General features: G+C 39.5%; 1 protein-coding gene across 1 annotated transcript in view; it reads left to right on the top strand.

Annotated features, from left to right (window-relative positions):
• The first annotated feature begins 3,542 nt into the window (after positions 1-3,542).
• ppp2cb (protein phosphatase 2, catalytic subunit, beta isozyme) overlaps positions 3,543-22,754 on the top strand; it is a 52,935-nt gene continuing 33,723 nt past the window's right edge. Inside the window, exon 1 of the mRNA XM_028805395.2 lies at positions 3,543-4,013. Coding sequence (XP_028661228.1) covers positions 3,912-4,013 — 102 coding nt within the window. The 5' untranslated portion in view covers positions 3,543-3,911. The remainder of the gene's footprint in view (positions 4,014-22,754) is intronic.

The raw sequence follows: 22,754 nt of genomic DNA, 5'->3' as shown, positions 1-22,754 counted from the left end.
AGTGGACTTCAGTAGGGCACCCCCAATGTTATCTCCTCTCACCATACTTAGCAATGATGTTTCCGCTGAGGAAACCTTTACATTTCCAGGATCTGTAATCATCTGGGACTTGACATGGAAGAAAAACACATTCCACCATGAAAAAGGCACGGCACTGGATTTACTTCCTGTAACAGCTGAGTTCAATCTACCACAGAAGCTGCCATGTGTAATTTATTTCTACACAACAATCACCGAGTCTGTTCTAAGCTCATCCATTACATTGTGGTTTGGGTTAGCAGCTAAATATGACAAGAACAGGCTGCAACAAAAAAGTTAGGTCTGCTGAAACAATCACTGGCACCAGTCTTCCCACCTTACTGGACCTGTACTATTCCAGTAATGAAACAGGCAGAGAAAATCACCATCAACCTCACATATCCAGGACACCACCTCTTTGAGCTCTTCCTTCTGCCAGTCATTCTAGACTAATATTCAATGCACACAGTTTTAGTAATATTAGAAAGGCAAATTTAGAGGAGGATATTATAGTCATGGAGGACTTTACCTGAATATTAACTGGGCTAACCTTGCAAAAAGCAGAGCACAAGAGCAGAAGTTTTTAGAAGTAAGCAGTGACTGCTTTTTAACACAGTAGGTTAAAGCACCAATGTGGGGGGACGAGCGGAGCCTGTCTGGATTTAGTATTTTGTAATAATTTGGTAAGGCAAAATAAGGGTATACTTGATCAACACAGTCTAACACCGTGTTAATTAAGCTTCATGGATATCAATCTGTCCAGTTAGGATGCATAAATGATTATGAATCAACTTCACCTGCTTTGGTGCAAATGAAAGTGACGACAGGTGCACTGGAGAGGCAAAAGCAAGACAACCCCAAAAGGTGAAGGGTTTTACAGGTGGTGGCCACAGGCAATCTCTCTGTATCCATACGGACTGATTATTCTCTAGTTTTGCAGTTTGCTAGTGTCCTTGTCACTACTGGTAGCATGAGGCAGTACCTGCAGCCAATTCAGGTTCCACAGGTAGTCTGGCTTCTCTAGGATGGCAGATTCATATGTGACATTTGCTGTGTCCCCCAGAATAGTCTCAAGAGCATGGAGGTGATGCCAGGAAATGGGCCATTAGAGGAGGAGAGTTGGACAGGGCTGTAGAAGGACATCTGTTGTGTGAGGAGGAACAGGAGAAGCACTGCCAGAGCCATACGTCTAGCTGGCCACTCTGTGCATGTTTCTGACCAGATTGTCAGAAACAAACTTCATGATGGTGGTATGAGGGCCTGACATCATCTAGTGGGACGTGTGCTCACAGCCCATCACCGTGCAGCTCGATCTGCATATGCTGGAGAATACCACAATTTCCTGCTCCACCATTGGCACCCTTTACAGATGAGAGCAGGTTCACACTGAGCACATGTGACGGACATGAAAGAGTCTGGAGATGCCGTGGTGAACGTTATGCAGCCTGCAACATCATCTAGCATGATCAGTCTGGTGCTGGGTCAGTGATGGTCTGGGGTGGCATATACTTGGTGGGTCACACAGACCTTCATGTGCTAGACAACAGTACCCTGACTGCTGTTAGGTACTGGGAGGTTATGTATCAGTGCATCCGACGCTGCCAAATAGCACCACAGACTGTCCAGGAGCTCACTGATGCTCTGATAATATATATAAATGATTTGGATAGGAATATATATTAAGTAACAAGTTGGTTACATTTGCAGGTGATACCATGTTAGGTGGATTTTCAGATAATCTGGAATCTATTGAATCATTGCACAGGGACTTGGACAGCATACTGATACAAGTTTGGGCAGATTAGTGAGAGATGAAATTTAATGTAAGTAAATGTAAAGTATTACACATAGGAATTAAAAATGTTAGATATGAATACACAATGGGAGGTCTGAAAATCGAGAGTACACCTTATGAGAAGGATTTAGGAGTCGCAGTGGACTCAATGCTATCGATTTTCAGTGTTCAGAAGCCATTAAGAAGGCTAACAGAATGTTTGGTTATATATATAGCGCCCTGCTGTGTAGAGTACACGTCCAAGGAGGTTATGCTCAAGCTTTATAAAGCACTGGTGAGGCCTCATCTGGAGTACTGTGTGCAGTTTTGGTCTCCTGGCTACAAAAAGGACATATCACTAGAAAAGGTCTAGAGAAGAGTGACTAGGCTGATTCCAGGGCTACAGGGGATGAATTATGAAGAAAGTTTTAAAAGCTGAGCTTTTGCAGTTTAAGCAAAAGAAAATTAAGAGGAGACATGAATGTTTTAATATTATGAAGGGAATTAATGCAGTGGATTGAGACTTACTTTAAAATAATTTCATCAAGAGCAGGGGAAACAGTTGGAAACTTGATAAGGGTGCATTTTGCACAAACATTAGGAAGTTTTTCTTTACACGGAGAACCATAGACACTTGGAATAAGATACCAAGTAGTGTGATAGACAATAGGACTTTCAAAACTAGAGTTGAATGTTTATTGGAATAAGTAAGTGGATAGGACTGGCAAGCTTTCTTGAGCTGAATGGCCTGTTCTCATCTAGATTGCTTTAATGTCTAAACAAAACAATGCAACAACAAGCAGATATAGTAACAGATTCTTGCCTCTGGCCATCAAGCTCACAATTGGTTAATTCAGCTGCACTTGCTCAGTCTGGTTGGATGGGGGCACCCACCATACGATGAACCACCTGGATTGAGACCTGAGCCCCCCCCCCCATCTTGAAATATTCTTACATATAACTAATGCATAATTTACTATTTCTTGCACTGCCTTGCACGTTGTATACATATGCTTACAATCGTTTTATCGTATTTATCTCAGGTGTGCACTTGTCAATTTTGTGCAGGTCTGTCACGTACACAATGGAGTCATCACAAAAGAAGGACTCACACCTAAATTCCTTGCCTGTGAGCATACCTGGCCAATACATGTGATTCTGATTTATGTATACACAGTAAATGTATCCATATACTAATACATTTATTCATATACAAACACAAGTTTTTAAAAAATATTTCCACTCGTTAAGATATATGACGGCGTAGAAAACACATTTTCAAATTTATTGGAAAAAAAGTACAAATTCGAACTGAAAAAATGTAACCTGTCACATTTTAAAAGTAAAGAGCCTCTCTGTGTGGTATTCAACCTTAAAAATGAACGACTCCGACAGAAACTTTGTCAGCTTTTACACAGCTCCATTCAAATAACTTTTATAATTGCGAATGTTTCCTTACTGCTTACGCAATCAGGACCGCGAAAACATCAGCAGGTAACACCCTTGTTCTTACACGCGAGCTTTTTATTACTTCCTGAAAATGCTAAGTTCAGCAGCGCACGTAACTCCATAATTCGTTCTCTTGTTGTGGCTCGCCGTTACCATGACGTCGTCGCACATGCGCAAAGATCAAAGTGAAGCTGCGCGGCTTCTCGTAGAGGGGGTGGGGCGAGGTCGGAGCGCGCGCACGGCTCGTCGTCGTGCCCGGTCTTCTATGTTGTGGTGAAATGCCGTTGCGGTGACGTCATTGGCGGGGAGGTGTGTGCAGAACCGGGCAGCCATTACACAGCAGTAACGTTGTTACGGCAGGAAGGTCGGTTCGAAGAGAAAGGCAACTAATCTGGAAATCTAAAATTAAAAACCATAGTCTAAGATAACTAAGTGATAGCAACGCTTCGGCGTTTCGCAGTCAGTCACACGAGGTGTTTGCCAGACCTGTTCGAGCCGTAGCCAACCCGTAATTAGCTTCGGAACTGCTGCTTATTCTGCGAGTGGAGACGTTTTTTTAAGCAAATTCGTGCTTTTCAGAACAGGCATTCAGCGCGGGAGCGACTGGGAACCTTATTTACTGGAGCACTTTAATTTGGACATACACTAAGGGTTTATTTTCAACACAAAAATGGACGATAAAGCTTTTACGAAAGAACTGGATCAATGGATCGAACAGCTGAATGAATGTAAACAACTGACCGAAAACCAAGTCAGGACGTTATGCGAAAAGGTAATCCTTACTGCAGCGGTCGGTGATCTATTTCCGAGTAAGATTTACGCATGGCTTGTGTGGGGTCATGCCCATGAGGCATGGAATGGTATTGAAACATGATACGAGGCAGCTTAAGTAAAGGGGTGAGGGTATAATTAAGCTCCATATGTTAGCACGGGTTGTTCGTTGATGGCTGTAATGCTGTTTTAGCCTATAACGAAAGTACCGGGCCCCGCGACTGGTAGCGGTAAGAGAGACTAGGCGGCTGGAATGATGGGGGGGGGGGGGGGGGGCACTACCACATTATTGCGCATGCGCCTTATGAGACTTTGCCGGCCTGTACGTGGATATCGCATTCGCCAAAACTGCGGGGCGGGGGCGTGACCTTATGGAATATTATTTTAGCGAACATGTTGGGGACTTTCTCACAATAGATAGACTTCCCGCCGGAGATTGGTTCTCAGCTTGTGTGCGATGAAACTTGGTCATCCTAAATGTGGCTTAAGTGGGTTTTGAAAACTGACGGATCAATGGATTATGATTATGAATAAATACCGATATATGGTTCGTTTAATTTTAATCAGATTTACTTGTCAAACTGCATGCTTATTTTTGCAGTGTTGACTATAGTCTGGAAGAATTACGTTCAGGTTAACTTGCAGCAATTTGAAATTGCCAAATCATTGTGAGTTAACAGTGGACAAGTCGGTACACGTGATGTGATACGAGACGAATATTTTCGTTTTACTTGCAGCAGAGCTTCTTAAAATGACCCCCCCCCCATTTGTTTTGGTATTTGGTACACTATATGTTGCCATTTTCTTGTAACGTACAGTTCTACAAGTTATATTAGAAATGAAAAGCAAAACAATGATATACACTATTACTTGTGGTCAGGGATTAGGTCAATAATCAAACGTCTTTCACCGTGATCGGTATTACAGAGTAGCGCAAAAGCGATCAAACGTTTTACGTTACAGGGCTGTAAAAATGAATTGATTAAGGCACATGAGCCAAGGAAGGAGTACCAAAAAAGACATTTATTTCAGATAGCAAAATTATAGACACTGTTAATTGATCAAAGCACTCACATATATAGTATTGTTTATTGCTGGCACAAAACAATTTTCGAAGTTGGTAACTCTTCAAAAAGGACAATATTGAATAGATTCTTATTTTGTATTCAGGTTTGTGATTTGAAATAGACATAAACATGATTCTTATTTTCAATCTGCAAAACCGTTTGTATTTTATAAAATTTACAATATTGGAAATGAAGTGGAGAATGGTTGTGCTGTTGGTTCATTTAGATAAAATTTTATGTTTCTTTTAATTATGAAAATTTGATGCCAATTATGAAATTGTTTGGACCGAAGCTCAGCAGCCACTGTGGCCCCCAAAGAACTAACCATCACTGCTTCAGAGATTTACAGTGTTGAAAGGACCATAACATCACTCTAGTGTGGATAGCATGTTTTTCATAAGTATGACATTTTTCATCTGGGTGGTGAATTTACAGTGCTACCATGATAATTTTTTATGTTTTGCAACCTTAAAATACTATTTTGCAATTTAGAAAGTTGGTATACTTGTTATGCAAATTGTTTGAGTAATGTTGAAATCAAGTCCTTATAGGCTAACGTTACCATCCGTTTCACTTATATATAAACAAAACTGAACTCAATCCATTCCACTTACAACATTTAATCTTGGACATGAATTTCAATTTTCACATCTGTCTTCATAGTGATGCTGGAAATATTTAAGTAGCACACTTATGTAGTATAAATACTATATGTATTAGTACATCTTCTAAGCTTAGCTTTGGGTGATTCCTTGTGAATTGTCCTTATGTGGGCTGTATTAATGTATTATGAGTCATGTGTTACCTTAATTAATAGTAGGGTGTTGCACCGTATTAGTGATTACGGATGCAATGAGAAGTCAAGCAAAATAACATCTTGCCTGAAGAAGGGGCCTTAGCTGGCGCGAAAGCTTGCATATTGTAATCTGGTCAGTTAGCAAATAAAAGGTGTCATTTTGATTGACTTCATCACAGTAATTTTTAAACTTTATTGTGGTGCCGAGTGATATGCCAAGAATTTAATAATACTGACAATAAGAAGCTCTCTCCACTCTAATTTGGCCTATTTCGTTTTGTTCTGTAAAAGTGCTTTTCTACTGTGTGCTTTCATGAGCTGTTATATCCAGTCAAGTGCTTCCATCTCATCTTGCTCTCACTCATCATTCAAACAAAAGCAGCATGTCAGGCATGAAAAACCACTAGCCCCAGTGCCAAACCCCAGCCAGGCAGGGATGAGCTGAATACAAATAAAAACAAGCTGGCATAAAAAAAAAATACAATATTGTTTGGTTGCATTTTGGCTTGAGCAAACAAAGCAAATTGTAAACTTGGAAAAAACATTGCTTTGACTAAGCATAACTTGAGCATTTCTTTTATTGCTTGAAAGACAACCATGACCTATAAAATGAAATGTGAATGACCCAAACAAAAGCAAGAAACGGATTGTTTTAATGGCTGGAATAGTGATTCTGAGAGGCTCGTTCCAACCCTTGGTAACCGATACGTCATTGCTGCTGAGCTAAATTCAGGTTTGTCATTTTGTTCGGTGATTGGGTAATGTCAGCTTGCCCTTTACCATAAAATCGTTTAAAACTTTTTTTCTTCACTAACATGTATATTATTTTTAGCAAGATGTTTTTATTTAGTTTTCGAAATTTAAATTGTGTGCATTTTATAAATATTCAAATTCAATATGTGCATATTGCAGTATGTAAAAATGTTAAATAACAATACCGTAATTCTGTTTTGAATATTTATGAATTATGTTCTTTTGTAAGCAGTTTAGGTGAGGTGTGTACATGTTTAAAACAATCTTTCAGCATATCTTGTAATGCATGTGGATAAATACTTTGGAGTTAAGACACTGAACACTTTTTGAGTTGTGGTTGTAAAAAAGAATTGTCACAGATTTATGTGCTAAATTATCACATTGATTTGAAGTCAAAATGCTCAGACCTACTTTAATAAATAAGTAAAACATGTTGAACACTTCTATGTTGACAGAAACTGGTAAAAATTCTGTATTTATTAACCAAGGGGCATCTATTATACTCTGTTCATGGAGCTTTATTACAGGTTGGACCAGATTTAAATCTCAGAGACAAATTTTCGCTAATTGGGACAGGGAAGAACAAAGCACCTTCAGATCTGATAAGTAATCACAGCTGAAATTTCTTCTACACAAAATTCCCCCGATCCACTGTGCAAATGGAAGAGAGAGATCAAAATCTATGCTGCATTATCTTTGCACCATTTACAGGAAATGCAGTGCAATCTCATACTGATGAAAGATAACATTGCATTCTCAAACCCACTTGGATTAATTGCTTTTTTAGAAGCAGTGCTTCAATAAAATGCAATTTCTAAGGTGCCGTATCCTCAGTATGTAAATTATATAATTGCAACAAAAAGTAGTAAAACACTGTATAGAGTGGATACTTCTTAGCTATCTGGCTTTGTTTTCTGTATGTTTGGGATCCCTGAAAACCATCTGAATCAGTTTCAGCTAGTGTCTTAATGCTGTTTTTTGAAACAAGATCACCCAGTTAAGCCTTCTAGTTATCTAGTGATAAGGAGGATAAAAGCAGAGTTTAGTGTTTAAAGCATATCTCAAAAAGTTTGGAAAGGTGTTGCATAGAATGTGAAAGAATTAGACATGTTTTCAAGGACTACTGCTTCCATGCTGGTCACAGAGCAAAGTAAACATAGCTAACAGAGTTTAAAAAAACAAATAAATTTGTTTTGCTTCTTGTTTTTTCCTGTTTCTGCAGTATAAGTGTTAACAATGCATATAGCAGTACAATATTATATTAATACTAGTCATTTAGCCCGTTACAATAACGGGCGCTAGAACAGTAGTGCATAGACATTAGTAGGAACAGTCTATATTAAATGTCAAGGGACTTTGACCTCATTCTTTTTGTTGGTCGTATTTTTCTTTCTTTCAGCCTTTCTTTTGTTGATGTTTACTTGCTGAGCTGACCGTTCTTCGTGGGCTGCCGCCGTGTATTGTGTGTCTTTAATTTTCTGCGACAGTAATACTGTCTTGTATGGCTCTATTCAATAAGGGCGCGTAGATAATTTAGTTCAAATGGCTCTGGAATATGTGAAGAGCAACAGGTGCAGATCTTTATTTACGCGCGCCTTTATTCACTGCGCCCAATTGAGGTCGTCCTTTTGAGGCTCGCCTTTTTGTGCGCGCCCTTATTGAAGGATGCCTGTGCGCGCCCTTATTGAAGGATACCATCTTGTACATCCGCTGGCTTGTACGTCCGTAATATACCTTTAATTGTCTCTGGCGGTAATACAGGCGTGCGCGTCGGTAATATGCCTTTAATCTCCTCTGACAGTAATACTGGCTTGTATGTGGCTGTAATATGCATCACTGTATTGTGTACCTTTAATTTCCTCTCGCAGTAATACTGGTTTGTATTTCTGTAAAACGCCTCTAACTTTCTCTGACAGTAATATCGCGCATAGCACCAGCCCCGCGCATGCGCACTTCACCAGAAGACACCCACACACGGACACCTGGACGCACATAGGGATTTTATATATATATATAGATAGTTCACTTTTAAAATAAGTCTGTGTTGCATATCTTTTATAAATTTTATAATCTAGTGTTTTAACTTGGCTTTTCTTATTAATTAGCTCTAGGTAGACTTTATTCTAGAGGGAAATTTGTGTGCCACACAGACTTACAAAAGTACTGTTGTGAACTGAGCAGAGAGAAAGATAGGAACACACAAGCCTGCAAAATGAAACAATGTTAAAAACTGGAAATAGGGTCATAACCAAGAATTCAGAAACATTTTCAGCAGATGTCAAAATGTTGATCAGAAATCATAATTGAAAAGTGAAGCAAGGGATCATAACTAGAAATACTAGAAGAGATCCACACAAAAGGTTTTGTTTTAGAGGTTTGAATCCAAATCACAAGCAATCAGTAAAGCGGTGCACTAGTGTTTAAGTCTTCATTTATCTGACTTCACATATCATGCTCTATGAGACTACAGATCCCTTGCAATTGGGGCGGTCTCCTAGCAACACGCTTCACAAAATGGTGACACCCATAAAAATAAACGTAGTGGTATTGTGGAACATTACCAAAACATAATCGAGTGTACTTTTACCAGAACATATGAGAATGAAGTAACTAGGTTAGAAATGGTCTTTGAGGCACAAAACAAAAATATTAATTATTCAGACCTCACAACAAGGTGTAAAACACAGAAAAAATATTTTATAAAGCTAGTCATATTTAGCCAAGAAGCAATATATACATTGTTATAATTCAAACATACACATTATCTCATGGGGAAAAATACTGTGTATTAATATAAACTATAATAAAACTGTAATAAAATTGGTGAGATGTGTTGAGATTTTCTTTTTTCTGGCTGTGATTCTTGCTGAGGCTTTCTGGACTAACTGCAACCGACTGATGTCTGTCGCAGGTAGACCAGTTAGAGTGCATTACAAAAATCTAGCCGACTAACATCAAAGGCCTGAATTTCTCAATGAAATTTTGGTTATCCAAATCCAGAGCCTCATGGAGTTGTTTTTTTTTTTTTTTTTTTTTTTTTTTAATTTTATACTATATTTATATATGAGAATGTAGATACTCAACTACCACAGAATGGATACAAAGCATCAATCAACATTTCAGGTAATATGGTGAGTGCTCTTTGTGGTGTTCTTTTTAACTGATAATACTTATGCAAAATTTCTCCTGTAAATCATCTGTGTGTGGTTTTTAAACCACATGCATTGTTGACACTGACACAAATAATACAGATGTACGTGCAGCTTTCTAGACAAATGCTGTCCTCCACATTAACATCATAGTGTCTATAGATCTTTATATGTGAAAGGTAAGAATTGGCTATCATTTCAGCTGCTAAGATGATTTCACTGATCATCACTGATGTTCCATTATCCCATAATCGAGCAGATACTAGGTGTATTTTGAAACAAATATATAGAAGGATTAAATAGTCCAGTATGGACAAATCTGTTTTTTACTGTATTAATAATCATACATATAAACAAAATATCCATCTTATTGTTCTCTTAATTATTTTGTTTTAATTCCTAGAATGCAGGTGGTGTTTTTTAGTTTGGTATGTATTTTTGCCGCTTTGATTCTATTGACATTGATGCGACAGACATGCTCAAGATGCATGTTACATTGGTTATTTACTTAGTGTTAGAGCAAAACTTTTAACTGAGACGCTGTCTTATGAGGAGAGTGAATTAAAGAGGTCACCATGATTTGTGCATTATCATGCACACATCTAGACATTTTGCTGCTGGTCTGCATGTATTTTTACTGTTTTGATTTAATTGACATTGTTGTGCCAGACATGCTCGAGATGCATGTTACGTAGGAAATTTATGCCTGCTTGCAGTGTGTGAGCAAAACTTCTGAGAACTGATTCTACAGGGAGAATGAATTAGAGGTCACAATGATTTGTACATTACCATTCACATATCTAGATGTTTTGCAGCTGGTCTGCATGGCAGTAGTTTCTTTTTGGCTATTAGCTTAATAGTCTAACCAAAACATTTTGTGTTTATTGTACCACTGATTATTTTTAGTCAGACATTATGTATTTCATGGTACATTAATATATTTAATTTTCAGTTGTAACCGCTGTGCAAAACTCAGTTGTGTGCACAAGCTTATTGATTTTGGCTAGTTGGTGACCATGAATTGTTCTTGTGTGTTCATTGTAAGTGAGTGTGTAATCAAGTGGTAAACGCCATGTTAGAAAGAAAAGGACCAACATCTTCTGAGCATCAAGCAAATCTCAGAAGGTGATTAAGTGAGCAAGAGCGAGAAAGAATATAAAGACAAGACACTGATGCCCATAGACAAGTCATAAACCTGACTATAGCCTGATAATGTATGGAAATTCAAAAACATCAAATTGCAGATGGTAAAAGACAAGGAGCTGAACCACATTGACACACAAATAGTGATCCTGAATATAGAGCAGTTGAGAAGCTGGTAAATGTGGTAGCTGAAAGGCATGGAAGACAAAGTCCAGGATACAGAATGCAAAAAACCCACAGAGACGAGAAACTTCACAGCATCAATCAAGAAGATCATTAAATAGACAACTACTTAGCAAAGTTACATTAGCAATGTCAAGCTGTATTTTTTTTCATTTTGAAAACAAAAGGAATCCATCCATCCATTTTCCAACCCGCTGAATCCGAACACAGGGTCACGGGGGTCTGCTGGAGCCAATCCCAGCCAACACAGGGCACGAGGCAGGGAACCAATCCTGGGCAGGGTGCCAACCCACCGCAGGACACACACAAACACACCCACACACCAAGCACACACTAGGGCCAATTTAGAATCGCCAATCCACCTAAGTGTTGCCAAAATATAAAAAGTTTCCTTGCTTTAGATGAGCCACCAGCAGTAATATATATTATGACATCTAGATGAACTGAAAGAAGTAACTATTTAGAAAACAGGAGAAATATCAAAAAGAAATATCAGCTACTGTCTTTTACTTCCATTTTATTTTGAGACCATACCATAGGTCCACATGTTTCACTAGTGAATTAATATTTTATGGAAAAGATTGCATATACTGTACAGTATTTCCCACATACAAGGACCTTTGCAGTTAGTGTTACATGCAATTTCTCTTTGTGTGTGTGTGTGTGTGTGTAAGTTGGAGTGTCAGTTTTATATCTGCAGAAAATACAAATTATCTTCCACTTCTTTCTTCAAACAGTTTGGGGTATCGACTTAAGTTCAAAAAGGATGAACTTCCCCCTCTTAAGGAAAGTACCTGATTTTTACATTGACAATATTGATTAGTGTTGAGTTAAACTTTTCCACCTCTGATACAAATGAGGTTCAAAATCAAGAAATGTGCAAATAAGCATTCTTTTATGATGCATAGTTTAAAGAGCTAACATAGAATATTCTTTACGTGAAGGGTCCAGAGTAGGTTACCACTACACCACATATGTGTTTAGTAAGCAATTTTTCTAATTTGTTGCAAGAATAGTCATTATTTTTTTAAATCACTACTTTACAGTTGAGTCAAATTTGTTACTTAGAATTGATTTATTTTTTTTATTGTTAAGATCGTATGCGTATGATGTTGCCTACCTGTTGCCATTGCTTTTCACTAGAACTTACAACTAAACTTCTTAAATTGAAGGCTAAACACAGGCTGAAGTACATTTTTGCATACCTGTAATATAGAAGTTCATGAAACTGATTTGGACTGTTTAGTGAATTTGTATTCAGGTTCCTTCTTTTTTTATTTGATAAATCCACAGCTGCCAATACATGACTGTGCTGAGGAATTTAAAGAAACACACAGTTGTCGGTACTTAAAAATGTTTATAGTGGGCCGACTGCCCTTAAACATGAATCTATAAAGCAAAAAACAGTGACACAGCCCGGTTATTAGCAATCCTCAAAGATAACTCGAGCACTATAAAAATTGGCTTTAGAAGGCTTCCATTTCTCTAAAGGAAGGACATTTCAGCAGAAAAACTGGGACATTCCCGTCATAGCTACATTATGCTTTATATTGCAAATTAACTTGTATAGAAACCATTTTCTACCCAGTATCTCAAAAGGAGATAAAAGATCGCACTATGTTTTTATTACTATCATTATCATTAATATTTTTTAAAGTTTAAGATTTGCTTAGCCATTAGACACAAGCTTTTTCCCCCCATCAGAAAAAGTGTCCAATAACATAACATATTTGTGAGGCTGTGCCTTGAGAGAATGCCCCAGATATGGCATTTGTGAGAATGGAAGTAGGTCACATTCTGCTGATTGTATTTGTCAGCCAAAAATGCTTATGCCTCCTTTATGGAAACTGTTGTTCTGTGACATTCTGTAGTGTATTTTTATATAGTTAATCCCCTAAAATAAACGTGAACATATTTATATGGATTTAATATGAAAATGTATTTAATATTTGCTGCAATATAAATATCTTATTGGCTCAGATAAATACTGGCTAATGATGCATTGCTGAAATTATTGCACATTAGTCATTTGTAACAGAAGCCTAAACCTGAGGTATGGTGAATACTTTACCAGCTTATTTTTAGATGTAATAGCTGTTTTGTTTTGTGAGGTTGTCATCATTACTGTATTACTTTTTTCTTAAGAAAATATGTTTTAGGCCATTTAGTCCATCATTCTTAATTTCCAGCTGGCATACTGTATGTACTGTTGCAAACTGGAATGAACACTGTAGCATAGGCTAAACATTATGGAGCTCAAAGCCATTTTCCTGACTATCAAATGGATTCTCTGAAATTAGTAGCAACTGATGCTACATATATTTTTCTCAAGTTAGTTTTGGCATTATTTTAATGAATATATTGAAAGTTAATGTCTCCTTTCAAAGTGCTAAAATCTCTGTGAATACTCATTGTGTCTATACAGTGGATTCAGAAAGTATTCAGACTTTTTCACTTTTTGCACACTTTGTGTTGCCAATTTAATTTTAAATGGATAAATTTGACATTTTTGCCATCAGTATACTATTAATAACCCATAATGAGTGCTTTCAGAAACATTTGCAAAATTTTTAAAAATCCAAAACTGAAGTTTGTCATTTATGTAGTTAATCCGAACTTTTGCGGTGACATACCAAATTGTGGTCAGGTGCATCCTGTTCACTTTAATTATCCTTTAGCAATGTCTAGAACTTGATGCAGATCACCTGTGGCAAGTTTAATTAATTGGACATTGTTTAGACAGGAATACACCTTTATACATAAGGTCCCCCAATTCACTGTGCATGTTAGGACATAAACCAAGCCATATAAGTCCAAGGACCACTCCCTGGACCTCTGTGATACGATTGTGTGAATGCATAGATTAGGGTATAAAAAAAACATTTTTAAAGCTTGGAACGTTCCCTTGAGAACAGTGGTCACAATAATTGTGAAGTAGAAGAAGTATGGAACCACTAGCTCCCTTCCTAGCATTGGTCAGCTGCCCAAACTACATAACCAGGCAAGAAGAGCCTTGGTCAAGGAGGTGACCAAGAACCCAGCAGTCACTCAAAGAGAGCTTCGGAAGTCCCCTACTAATATGTGAGAACTTGAATGATGGCCATTTCAGCAGCATTCTTGAGTAAAAGGCATATGACAGCCTTTTAGAGTTTACCAAACCACATTTAAAGGACCCTGACAGCCTGAGGAAAAAGATTCTCTGGTCAGAAGAAACAATAGTTGAACTCTGGGCAGAACTTCATGCACTGTGTGTGAAGTACAGGCATTGCTCCTCAACTACCTAATACCATCCCTGTTGTGAAGCACTCTGCAGCAGGGTCAGGGAAACTGGTCAGAACTGAGGGAAGGAAAAATGCAGCCAAGTAAAAAGATCCTTGAAGAAAAGCTGCTCCAGAATGCACATGATTTCAGACTGGGGTAATGGTTCACCTGTCAGCATAACAATAAAAGCATACAGCCAAGATAATGCTGGAGTAGCTTCAGAACAAGTTTCTGATTGTCCATTAGTGGCCCAGCCGTAAACCCCACAAAGCATCAGTGGAGAGACCTGTAGATGGCAGTTTACAGATGCTTCCAATACAATATAATGGAGCTTGAGAGGATCCCTAAATCCAGGTACAGTGGAACCTCGGTTCACGAACGTCTCGGAACACGTACAAATTGGTTTACGACCACACACTCGGTATACGAACAAGCCAGTTTCCCTTTCGGTTTATACGTGTTCAGTCTCTACCTGTGCATTTCCTGTGCAGCGAGCAAGAGAGAGAGAGACACACACACACACACAGAGGCAGCGCGAGAGAGAGAGCTGGACGCATAAGGTAGAGAAGGCAGTTAAAGAATGCACTGGGTTTGATTTTGTTTTCACTTCTGTTTACAGCAATCGGTTCGTAGCGTGCATTGTTGCAATGCTACTTTTCTTGGTGGTTTATTAAATTACGGATTTTTTTCCAAATGTTCATTTACGCTGTGCATTCTATGGTTTAATTAACTATATTTGTGCTTAAAAACTTAAAATATATATATTTACATTGTAGAAAGGTACAGCCCGGACACAGACAGGCAGACACGTTGCAGTCCATCACCACACGTTTATTTACACAATTCACTATTTTATACAAGTCCTTACGTGCACCTCACCAAATCCCCACAGTCCCCCAAAGTCCAGGCTTTCACCAGCCACTTTCTTCTTCCTTTCCACAACACACACAGGGCTCCTCCTGCCGCCTCCTCAGACCTCGTCCACCTCCTCACCCGACTCCAGCCTTGATTGCAGGGCGGCGGCTCCTTAAATAGGCGGCTGATTGAGGGCCGCACCCGGCCACCTGCCACAACATACAGTTCGTATGGTCTGGAATGGATTAATTGCATTTACATACAATCCCATGGAGGAAAGTTTGGAATGAATTATGGTTGTGAACCGAGGTTCCACTGTATACAAAGCTTACAGAGCTGTACCCAAGGAGACTTAAAGCTCTAATTGATGCCATTGGGGCTTCCACAAAGTTCTGAATACTTAATGAATGAGAAATTTAAGTTTTTGACTTTTTAAAAAAAAAAAAAAAAAAATTGCAAACCTTTCCTTAGTACTGGGGTGTTGTACCCTGTTAGCCATTATGGATGCAGTGAAAAGTCAAGCAAAATGACACCTTGTATTGGCTAGCTAAAAAAATTATGCAAGCTTTCAAGACAACTCGGGCCACTTCTTCAGGCAAGATGTATTGAAAAATTAACATTGTCAAGCATTTCTTCTTAAGTATATATTAATTTTCCAAAATGGTAAAATTATCCATTTAAAATGAAATCTACCACACAATAAAGTGTTCTGCAAATTACGAGTACAATTCGCAAGCGTGAACAACTGTTAAAAGTACGTCATTTGATGCACAAGGCATTCTCTATCGAAGAACAAACAATCGATTTTTGTTACTATGCATATGCCGCAAAGGTGGAATGATGGAGTTATTTTTGACGGTGATCGTACTATACATAGAGACTAAAGCTTTGGTCTTTGGTTAAATTGCCACCTCGGTGTTCCATGTTTGTGATCTAACTGGAGTTCTTGGGGACCTGAGTTTTCCCTAGCAGAATTTAGTGAACATCTGTGGGCGATCAGCCCAGGCTGTGATGCTAATCAGACGGTTTTGGCGAGCGCCCTCTTCTATGCGGTGGTGTGCTTAAAATTTCAGTTGAGTTTTTCTTGTCCCAGAAAAATATGGGTCATACTGACTGGCAAAGTTGGCACACTGTAATCTGATGAATGAGATTTATGTGATATGTAATTGGTACAGACAGAAGAAAAGAAAGAAGCTTTATGCTTCCTGGGATAGGCTCCAGCTTCCATGTGACTCTGCCTTTGCTCAGGATAAAGTGGGTTTAGAAATTGGATGGATCTGTGGATAAATACACAAATAAATAAAATGAAAATGAATAGAAGTATTGTAAAATGTGACACTGAATAAATAATAACATGAAATGCAAGTATAAATAATTAAATGGGTCACGAAATATGCTTTTAGTTCCTTATTTCTTTGTCATTCAGTCATTTTCAAGCCTGCTTAGTCCTGAACAGGGTCGCGGGGGTCTGCCAGAGCCTATCACAGCCAGCATAGGGCTCCAGGCCATCGCAGGAAGAACACACACACACACACAATTTAGTACGGCCAAAGCACCTAACCTGCATGTTTTGGACTGTGGGAGGAGACACCCACAGACACTGGGAGAACTTGCAAACTCTCATATTTAATGATGTTATGTATGTATTGTCATATTTCACAGTTCTTTGATTTATTTTGCTGGTTTCATTTTGTCCAAAATATTCCTCCATTATAAGGGTGTAACATTCTCTGCACTCAGTTGTTATTCTAACTCAGTGTTTCCATAGCAAAATCATGAGCGTTTTAAAAAAAAAAAAAAAAAAAAACTCACTTAAAGGCAGTGCTGTCATGAGGGGGCTTCTTCAGAAGTTTATATTGTGCTCAGCCCCTGATCTTTACATCTGTTTTGTAGTTTTGTATATATTCGTATCCTCAGGTGGGAGGGATGTGGGGGGGATCTAGGGCTGGTCATAATTCCGTGCCTCCCACCCAACCCCATATCTGTGACTGTGTTGAAATCTGCAGATTGTGAGCCTACAGCAATATCTTGCTTTCCTATACACATATAACAAACATCTGGACACTTGGTTAAAATGTTATGTAAAGTTTAAAACACAGCACCGTTAATTTGTTAGAGTCATGCTCTCACTTTTTATTGTTAATTGCATGTTGTTATTGTTTAATTAATTTCACTGTGTCTGTTTTATTTTGTTTTTTGCGTTTTGCCCTTTGGAGCCACTGTAAGGGGGCTAAGTATGAAGTACAATCGCTGTCAAAAATAACTCCCAAAATTCTACCTTTGTGGCACATGCATAGTACCAAAAATCGATTTGTTTCTTCCTTGATGGTGAATGTCGTGTGTGTCCAATGACATATTTTTGACAGTTTGTTCACACCTGAGAATTATACTCATAATTTTCAGAAGCAACCATAACTTTCAGAAATGCAAGCATGTTTTTGTACAAAATTATATGCCAGCACATTATAACCAGATCGCTTAAAGAATTTCAAGTTCTAAAATTCATGGTTGATAGGTAGCTAAATTTTCAATTAGCTCTGGTATTTGCTTATTTATAAACTGGAAATCTTTGAATGAGCTAATAATATCCTATTAACAACCCTTCCTGGTTTTGTTTTAGAGATGTGTGTTGGCCCTGGCTCATTCATAGAAAAAAGTAATACTTGACTTTTTTTTTACTCCTTGTAGTGTAGTTTCAGTGCAGATGTCCTTTGATATGGAAATGGACTGTAAACTTTTTGAAAAGGGAACCACAGCCAGAAAACAGAAATCACAGAAATAATAAAAATTTCCATGTTGGATTTTGCCCAGCTCTGCTATTTATTTATAAATGCTGACATTCACTTTCTGTAGACAACTGAAAGAATTGCGAATGGTAATTTTTGCCTTCAGGCACCTGGTTTCTGCTTCACATGCAGTTGTGGCTAACATTATTGACACAGTTGCATTTTAGAGGTATCATGTACAATATTTTCTTTAATAATTGGAAATTTGCCAATGTTTGGTCCTGAGAGTAACTTAGCAGGATGTCCAAATTTAAACAAGGGGAAAAAAAGTCTCTTCAACTTGCATAGTTTTTTTCATAGAAGAAAATAACTGTCTTAAAGGTGCTTTTTCCCTAATACTTGATTGTACAACACATGCACCCTTCATCTGGTAGTTTTCAGTTGTATTTTGTTCTCGCTCCTCAATGTTTGTCATCATGTCTTTCCAAAGGATTTTCAACTGGATTAAGATCAGGAATTATTACCTTGTTTTCTGACATTGGATAGCACAATCTGCTCTAAACTCATAATTCTATGATTTCAAAATTTCCTTAGTATGTTCAAGGCAGTATTGGAGGCAGCAAAAAAGTCCCTGTCAGTTTAGCGAGCAGTGTAATGGTACAGGTTCAACCCATCACTTTAGAGCTTTAAGCTCTTTGGCTGTTTTACATAGTATTTTTTTCAACAGTTTACATCATGTCAAAAGTGTCAGTATATCTAAGTATTGATTTTAACATTTTATTACTTCATTACTCATTTTTCATGGCATCAATACTATGGCCTACATTAGGAATTCACTTCTGGTTAACTGTGGCTTTTGATGGTTGTACTTTGTAGGCTATCAAATGGCAAGGCTGTAGATGCAGCCACATTTCTTTTCAAACACGGGTGTTAAAAAGATGGCAACTTCTGCCCTGTCAGAGCCTTCACCAGCATGCTTAATTGACAAAGATGGCAGCCAGAGTGGCATCTGGAAATATTTCAACTTTAGAATAAGTGAGTGCGAAAAACCACAAGATACATGCCAACTAAAAGAGCTAATGTAACCAATTTAGCCAGACACATGAAGGACTAACACACAAGTCAATTCAAAGAATTACTGCTTATTTTTAAATAGATAGATACAGTGCATCCGGAAAGTATTCACAGCGCATCACTTTTTCCACATTTTGTTATGTTACAGCCTTATTCCAAAATGGATTATATTCATTTTTTTCCTCAGAATTCTACACACAACACCCCATAATGACAACGTGAAAAACGTTTACTTGAGATTTTTGCAAATTTATTAAAAATAAAAAAATTGAGAAAGCACATGTACATAAGAATTCACAGCCTTTGCCATGAAGCTTGAAATTGAGCTCAGGTGCATCCTGTTTCCCCTGATCATCCTTGAGATGTTTCTGCAGCTTAATTGGAGTCCACCTGTCGTAAATTCAGTTGGTTGGACATGATTTGGAAAGGCACACACCTGTCTATATAAGGTCCCACAGTTGACAGTTCATGTCAGAGCACAAACCAAGCATGAAGTCAAAGGAATTGTCTGTAGACCTCCGAGACAGGATTGTCTCGAGACACAAATCTGGGGAAGGTTACAGAAAAATTTCTGCTGCTTTGAAGGTCCCAATGAGCACAGTGGCCTCCATCATCCGTAAGTGGAAGAAGTTCGAAACCACCAGGGCTCTTCCTAGAGCTGGCCGGCCATCTAAACTGAGCGATCGGGGGAGAAGGACCTTAGTCAGGAAGGTGACCAAGAACCCGATGGTCACTCTGTCAGAGCTCCAGAGGTCCTCTGTGGAGAAAGGAGAACCTTCCAGAAGGACAACCATCTCTGCAGCAATCCACCAATCAGGCCTATTTGGTAGAATGGCCAGACAGAAGCCACTCCTTAGTAAAAGGCACATGGCAGCCAAAAGGCACCTGAAGGACTCTCAGACCATGAGAAAGAAAATTCTCTAGTCTGATGAGACAAAGATTGAACTGTTTGGTGTGAATGCCAGGCGTCACGCTTGGAGGAAACCTGGCACCATCCCTACAGTGATGCATGGTGGTGGCAGCGTCATACTGTGGGGATGTTTTTCAGCGGCAGGAACTGGGAGACTAGTCAGGATAAAAGGAAAGACGACTGCAGCAATGTACAGAGACATTCTGGATGACAACCTGCTCCAGAGCGCTCTTGACCTCAGACTGGGGTGACGGTTCATCTTTCAGCAGGACAACGACCCTAAGCACACAGCCAAGATATCAAAGGTGTGGCTTCAGGACAACTCTGTGAATGTCCTTGAGTGGCCCAGCCAGAGCCCAGACTTGAATCCGATTGAACATCTCTGGAGAGATCTTAAAATGGCTGTGCACCCACGCTTCCCATCCAACCTGATGGAGCTTGAGAGGTGCTGCAAAGAGCAATGGGCGAAACTGGCTAAGGATAGGTGTGCCAAGCTTGTGGCATCATATTCAACAAGACTTGAGGCTGTAATTACTGCCAAAGGTGCATCGACAAAGTATTGAGCAAAGGCTGTGAATACTTTATGTACATGTGATTGCTCAGTTTTTTTTTATTTTGAATAAATTTGCAAAACCCTCAAGTAAACTTTTTTCACATTGTCATTATGGGGTGTTGTGTGCAGAATTCTGAGGAAAAAATGAATTTAATCCATTTTGGAATAAGGCTGTAACATAACAAAATGTGGAAAAAGTGATGCGCTGTGAATACTTTCTGGATGCACTGTAGATACTTTATTAATCCCCAAGGGGAAATTCACATACTCCAGCAGCAGCATACTAATAAAAAAATAAAAAAAAACAATATTAAATTGAAGAGTGACAAAAATGCAGGTATAACAGACAGTAACTTTTGTATAATGTTAACATTTACATTCCCCCCTCCCCGGGTGGAATTGAAGAGTCGCATAGTGTGGGGGAGGAACAATCTCCTCAGTCTGTCAGTGGAGCAGGACAGTGACAGCAGTCTGTTGCTGAAGCTGCTCCTCTGTCTGGAGATGATACTGTTTAGTGGATGCAGTGGATTCTCCATGATTGACAGGAGCCTGCTCAGTGCCCGTATCTCTGCCACGGATGTCAAACTGTCCAACTCCGTGCCTACAATAGAGCCTGCCTTCCTCACTGGTTTGTCCAGGCGTGAGACGCCCACTCTTCTTTATGCTGCCTCCCCAGCACACCACCGCGTAGAAGAGGGTGCTCGTCACAACCGTCTGATAGAACATCTGCAGCATCTTATTGCAGATGTTGAAGGACGCCAGTCTTCTAAGGAAGTATAGTCGGCTCTGTCCTCTCTTGCACAGAGCATCAGTATTGGCAGTCCAGTCCAATTTATCGTCCAGCTACACTCCCAGGTATGTATAGGTCTGCACCCTCTGCACAGTCACCTCTGATGATCCCGGGGTCCATGAGGGGTCTGGGCCTCCTAAAATCCACCACCAGCTCTTTGGTTTTGCTGGTGTTCAGTTGTAGGTGGTTTGAGTCCTTGATTAGGTTCCTATACTTCTTATCCTGCCCACTTCTGATGCAGCCCACGATAGCAGTGTCGTCAGCGAACTTTTGCACGTGGCAGGACTCCGAGTTGTATTGGAAGTCCGATGTATATAGGCTGAACAGGACCGGAGAAAGTACAGTCCCCTGTGGCATTCCTGTGCTGCTGACCACAATGTCAGACCTGTAGTTCTCAAGACACACATACTGAGGTCTGTCTGTAAGATAGTCCATGATCCCACCAGGTATGAATCTACTCCCATCTCTGTCAGCTTGTCCCTGAGGAGCAGAGGTTGGATGTTGTTGAAGGCGCTAGAGAAGTCCAGAAGAATAATTCTTACTGCATCACTGCTTCTGTCCAAGTGAGAGAGAGAGATCAGTGTAGCATATAGATGATGGCATCCTCCACTCCCACCTTCTTACAGAAATAATAAGTATTAACTTGTAAACTGATGCTTTTGATTTAGGGAAGTGGTGTTTATTTTTTCTACAGGTTAACAAGTGTTTTTTTGGTTACACAGTATACCATCGAAAAACCCAAATTACACATAGATTACATAAAATGGAAGAACAGTTTATCTGCCCTACTATTCTTATTGTTTCACTCCTGGGAATAAAAAGTGCACTATTAATTTCAGATTAGTATCCATCCATCCATCCATCCATCCTCTTCCACTTATCTGAGATCGGGTCGCGGGGGCAGCAGCTTGAACAGAGATGCCCAGACTTCCCTCTCCCCAGCCACTTCTGCTAGTCCCTCCAGCATGTCCTAGGTCTTCCCCGGGGCCTCCTCCCGGTTAGACGTGCTCAGAACACCTCACCAGGGTGGCGTCCAGGAGGCATCATAATCAGATGCCTGAGCTGCCTCATCTGACTCCTCTTGATGCGGAGGAGCAGCGGCTCTACTCTGAGCCCCTCCCAGATGACTGAGCTTCTCACCCTATCTTTAAGGGAAAGCTCAGACACCGTGCGGAGGAAACTCATTTCAGCCACTTGTATTCACGATCTCGTTCTTTCGGTCACTACCCATAGCTCATGACCATAGGTGAGGGTAGGAGCGCAGATCGACTGGTAAATTGAGAGCTTTGTCTTTTGGCTCAGCTCCTTTTTCACCATGACAAACTGATGTAGAGCCCGCATCACTGCAGATGCCGCACCGATCCGCCTGTCGATCTCTCGCTGTATTCTTCCCTCACTTGTGAACAAGACCCCGAGATACTTGAACTCCTCCACTTGGGGCAGGATCTGTCTCACTCCTAATCCTGAGAGGGCACTCCACCC

This window comes from Erpetoichthys calabaricus, chromosome 7 (assembly GCF_900747795.2).
Source record: "Erpetoichthys calabaricus chromosome 7, fErpCal1.3, whole genome shotgun sequence".
NCBI classification, from domain to species: domain Eukaryota; kingdom Metazoa; phylum Chordata; class Cladistia; order Polypteriformes; family Polypteridae; genus Erpetoichthys; species Erpetoichthys calabaricus.
This window is presented reverse-complemented; position numbering and strand designations above follow the sequence as displayed.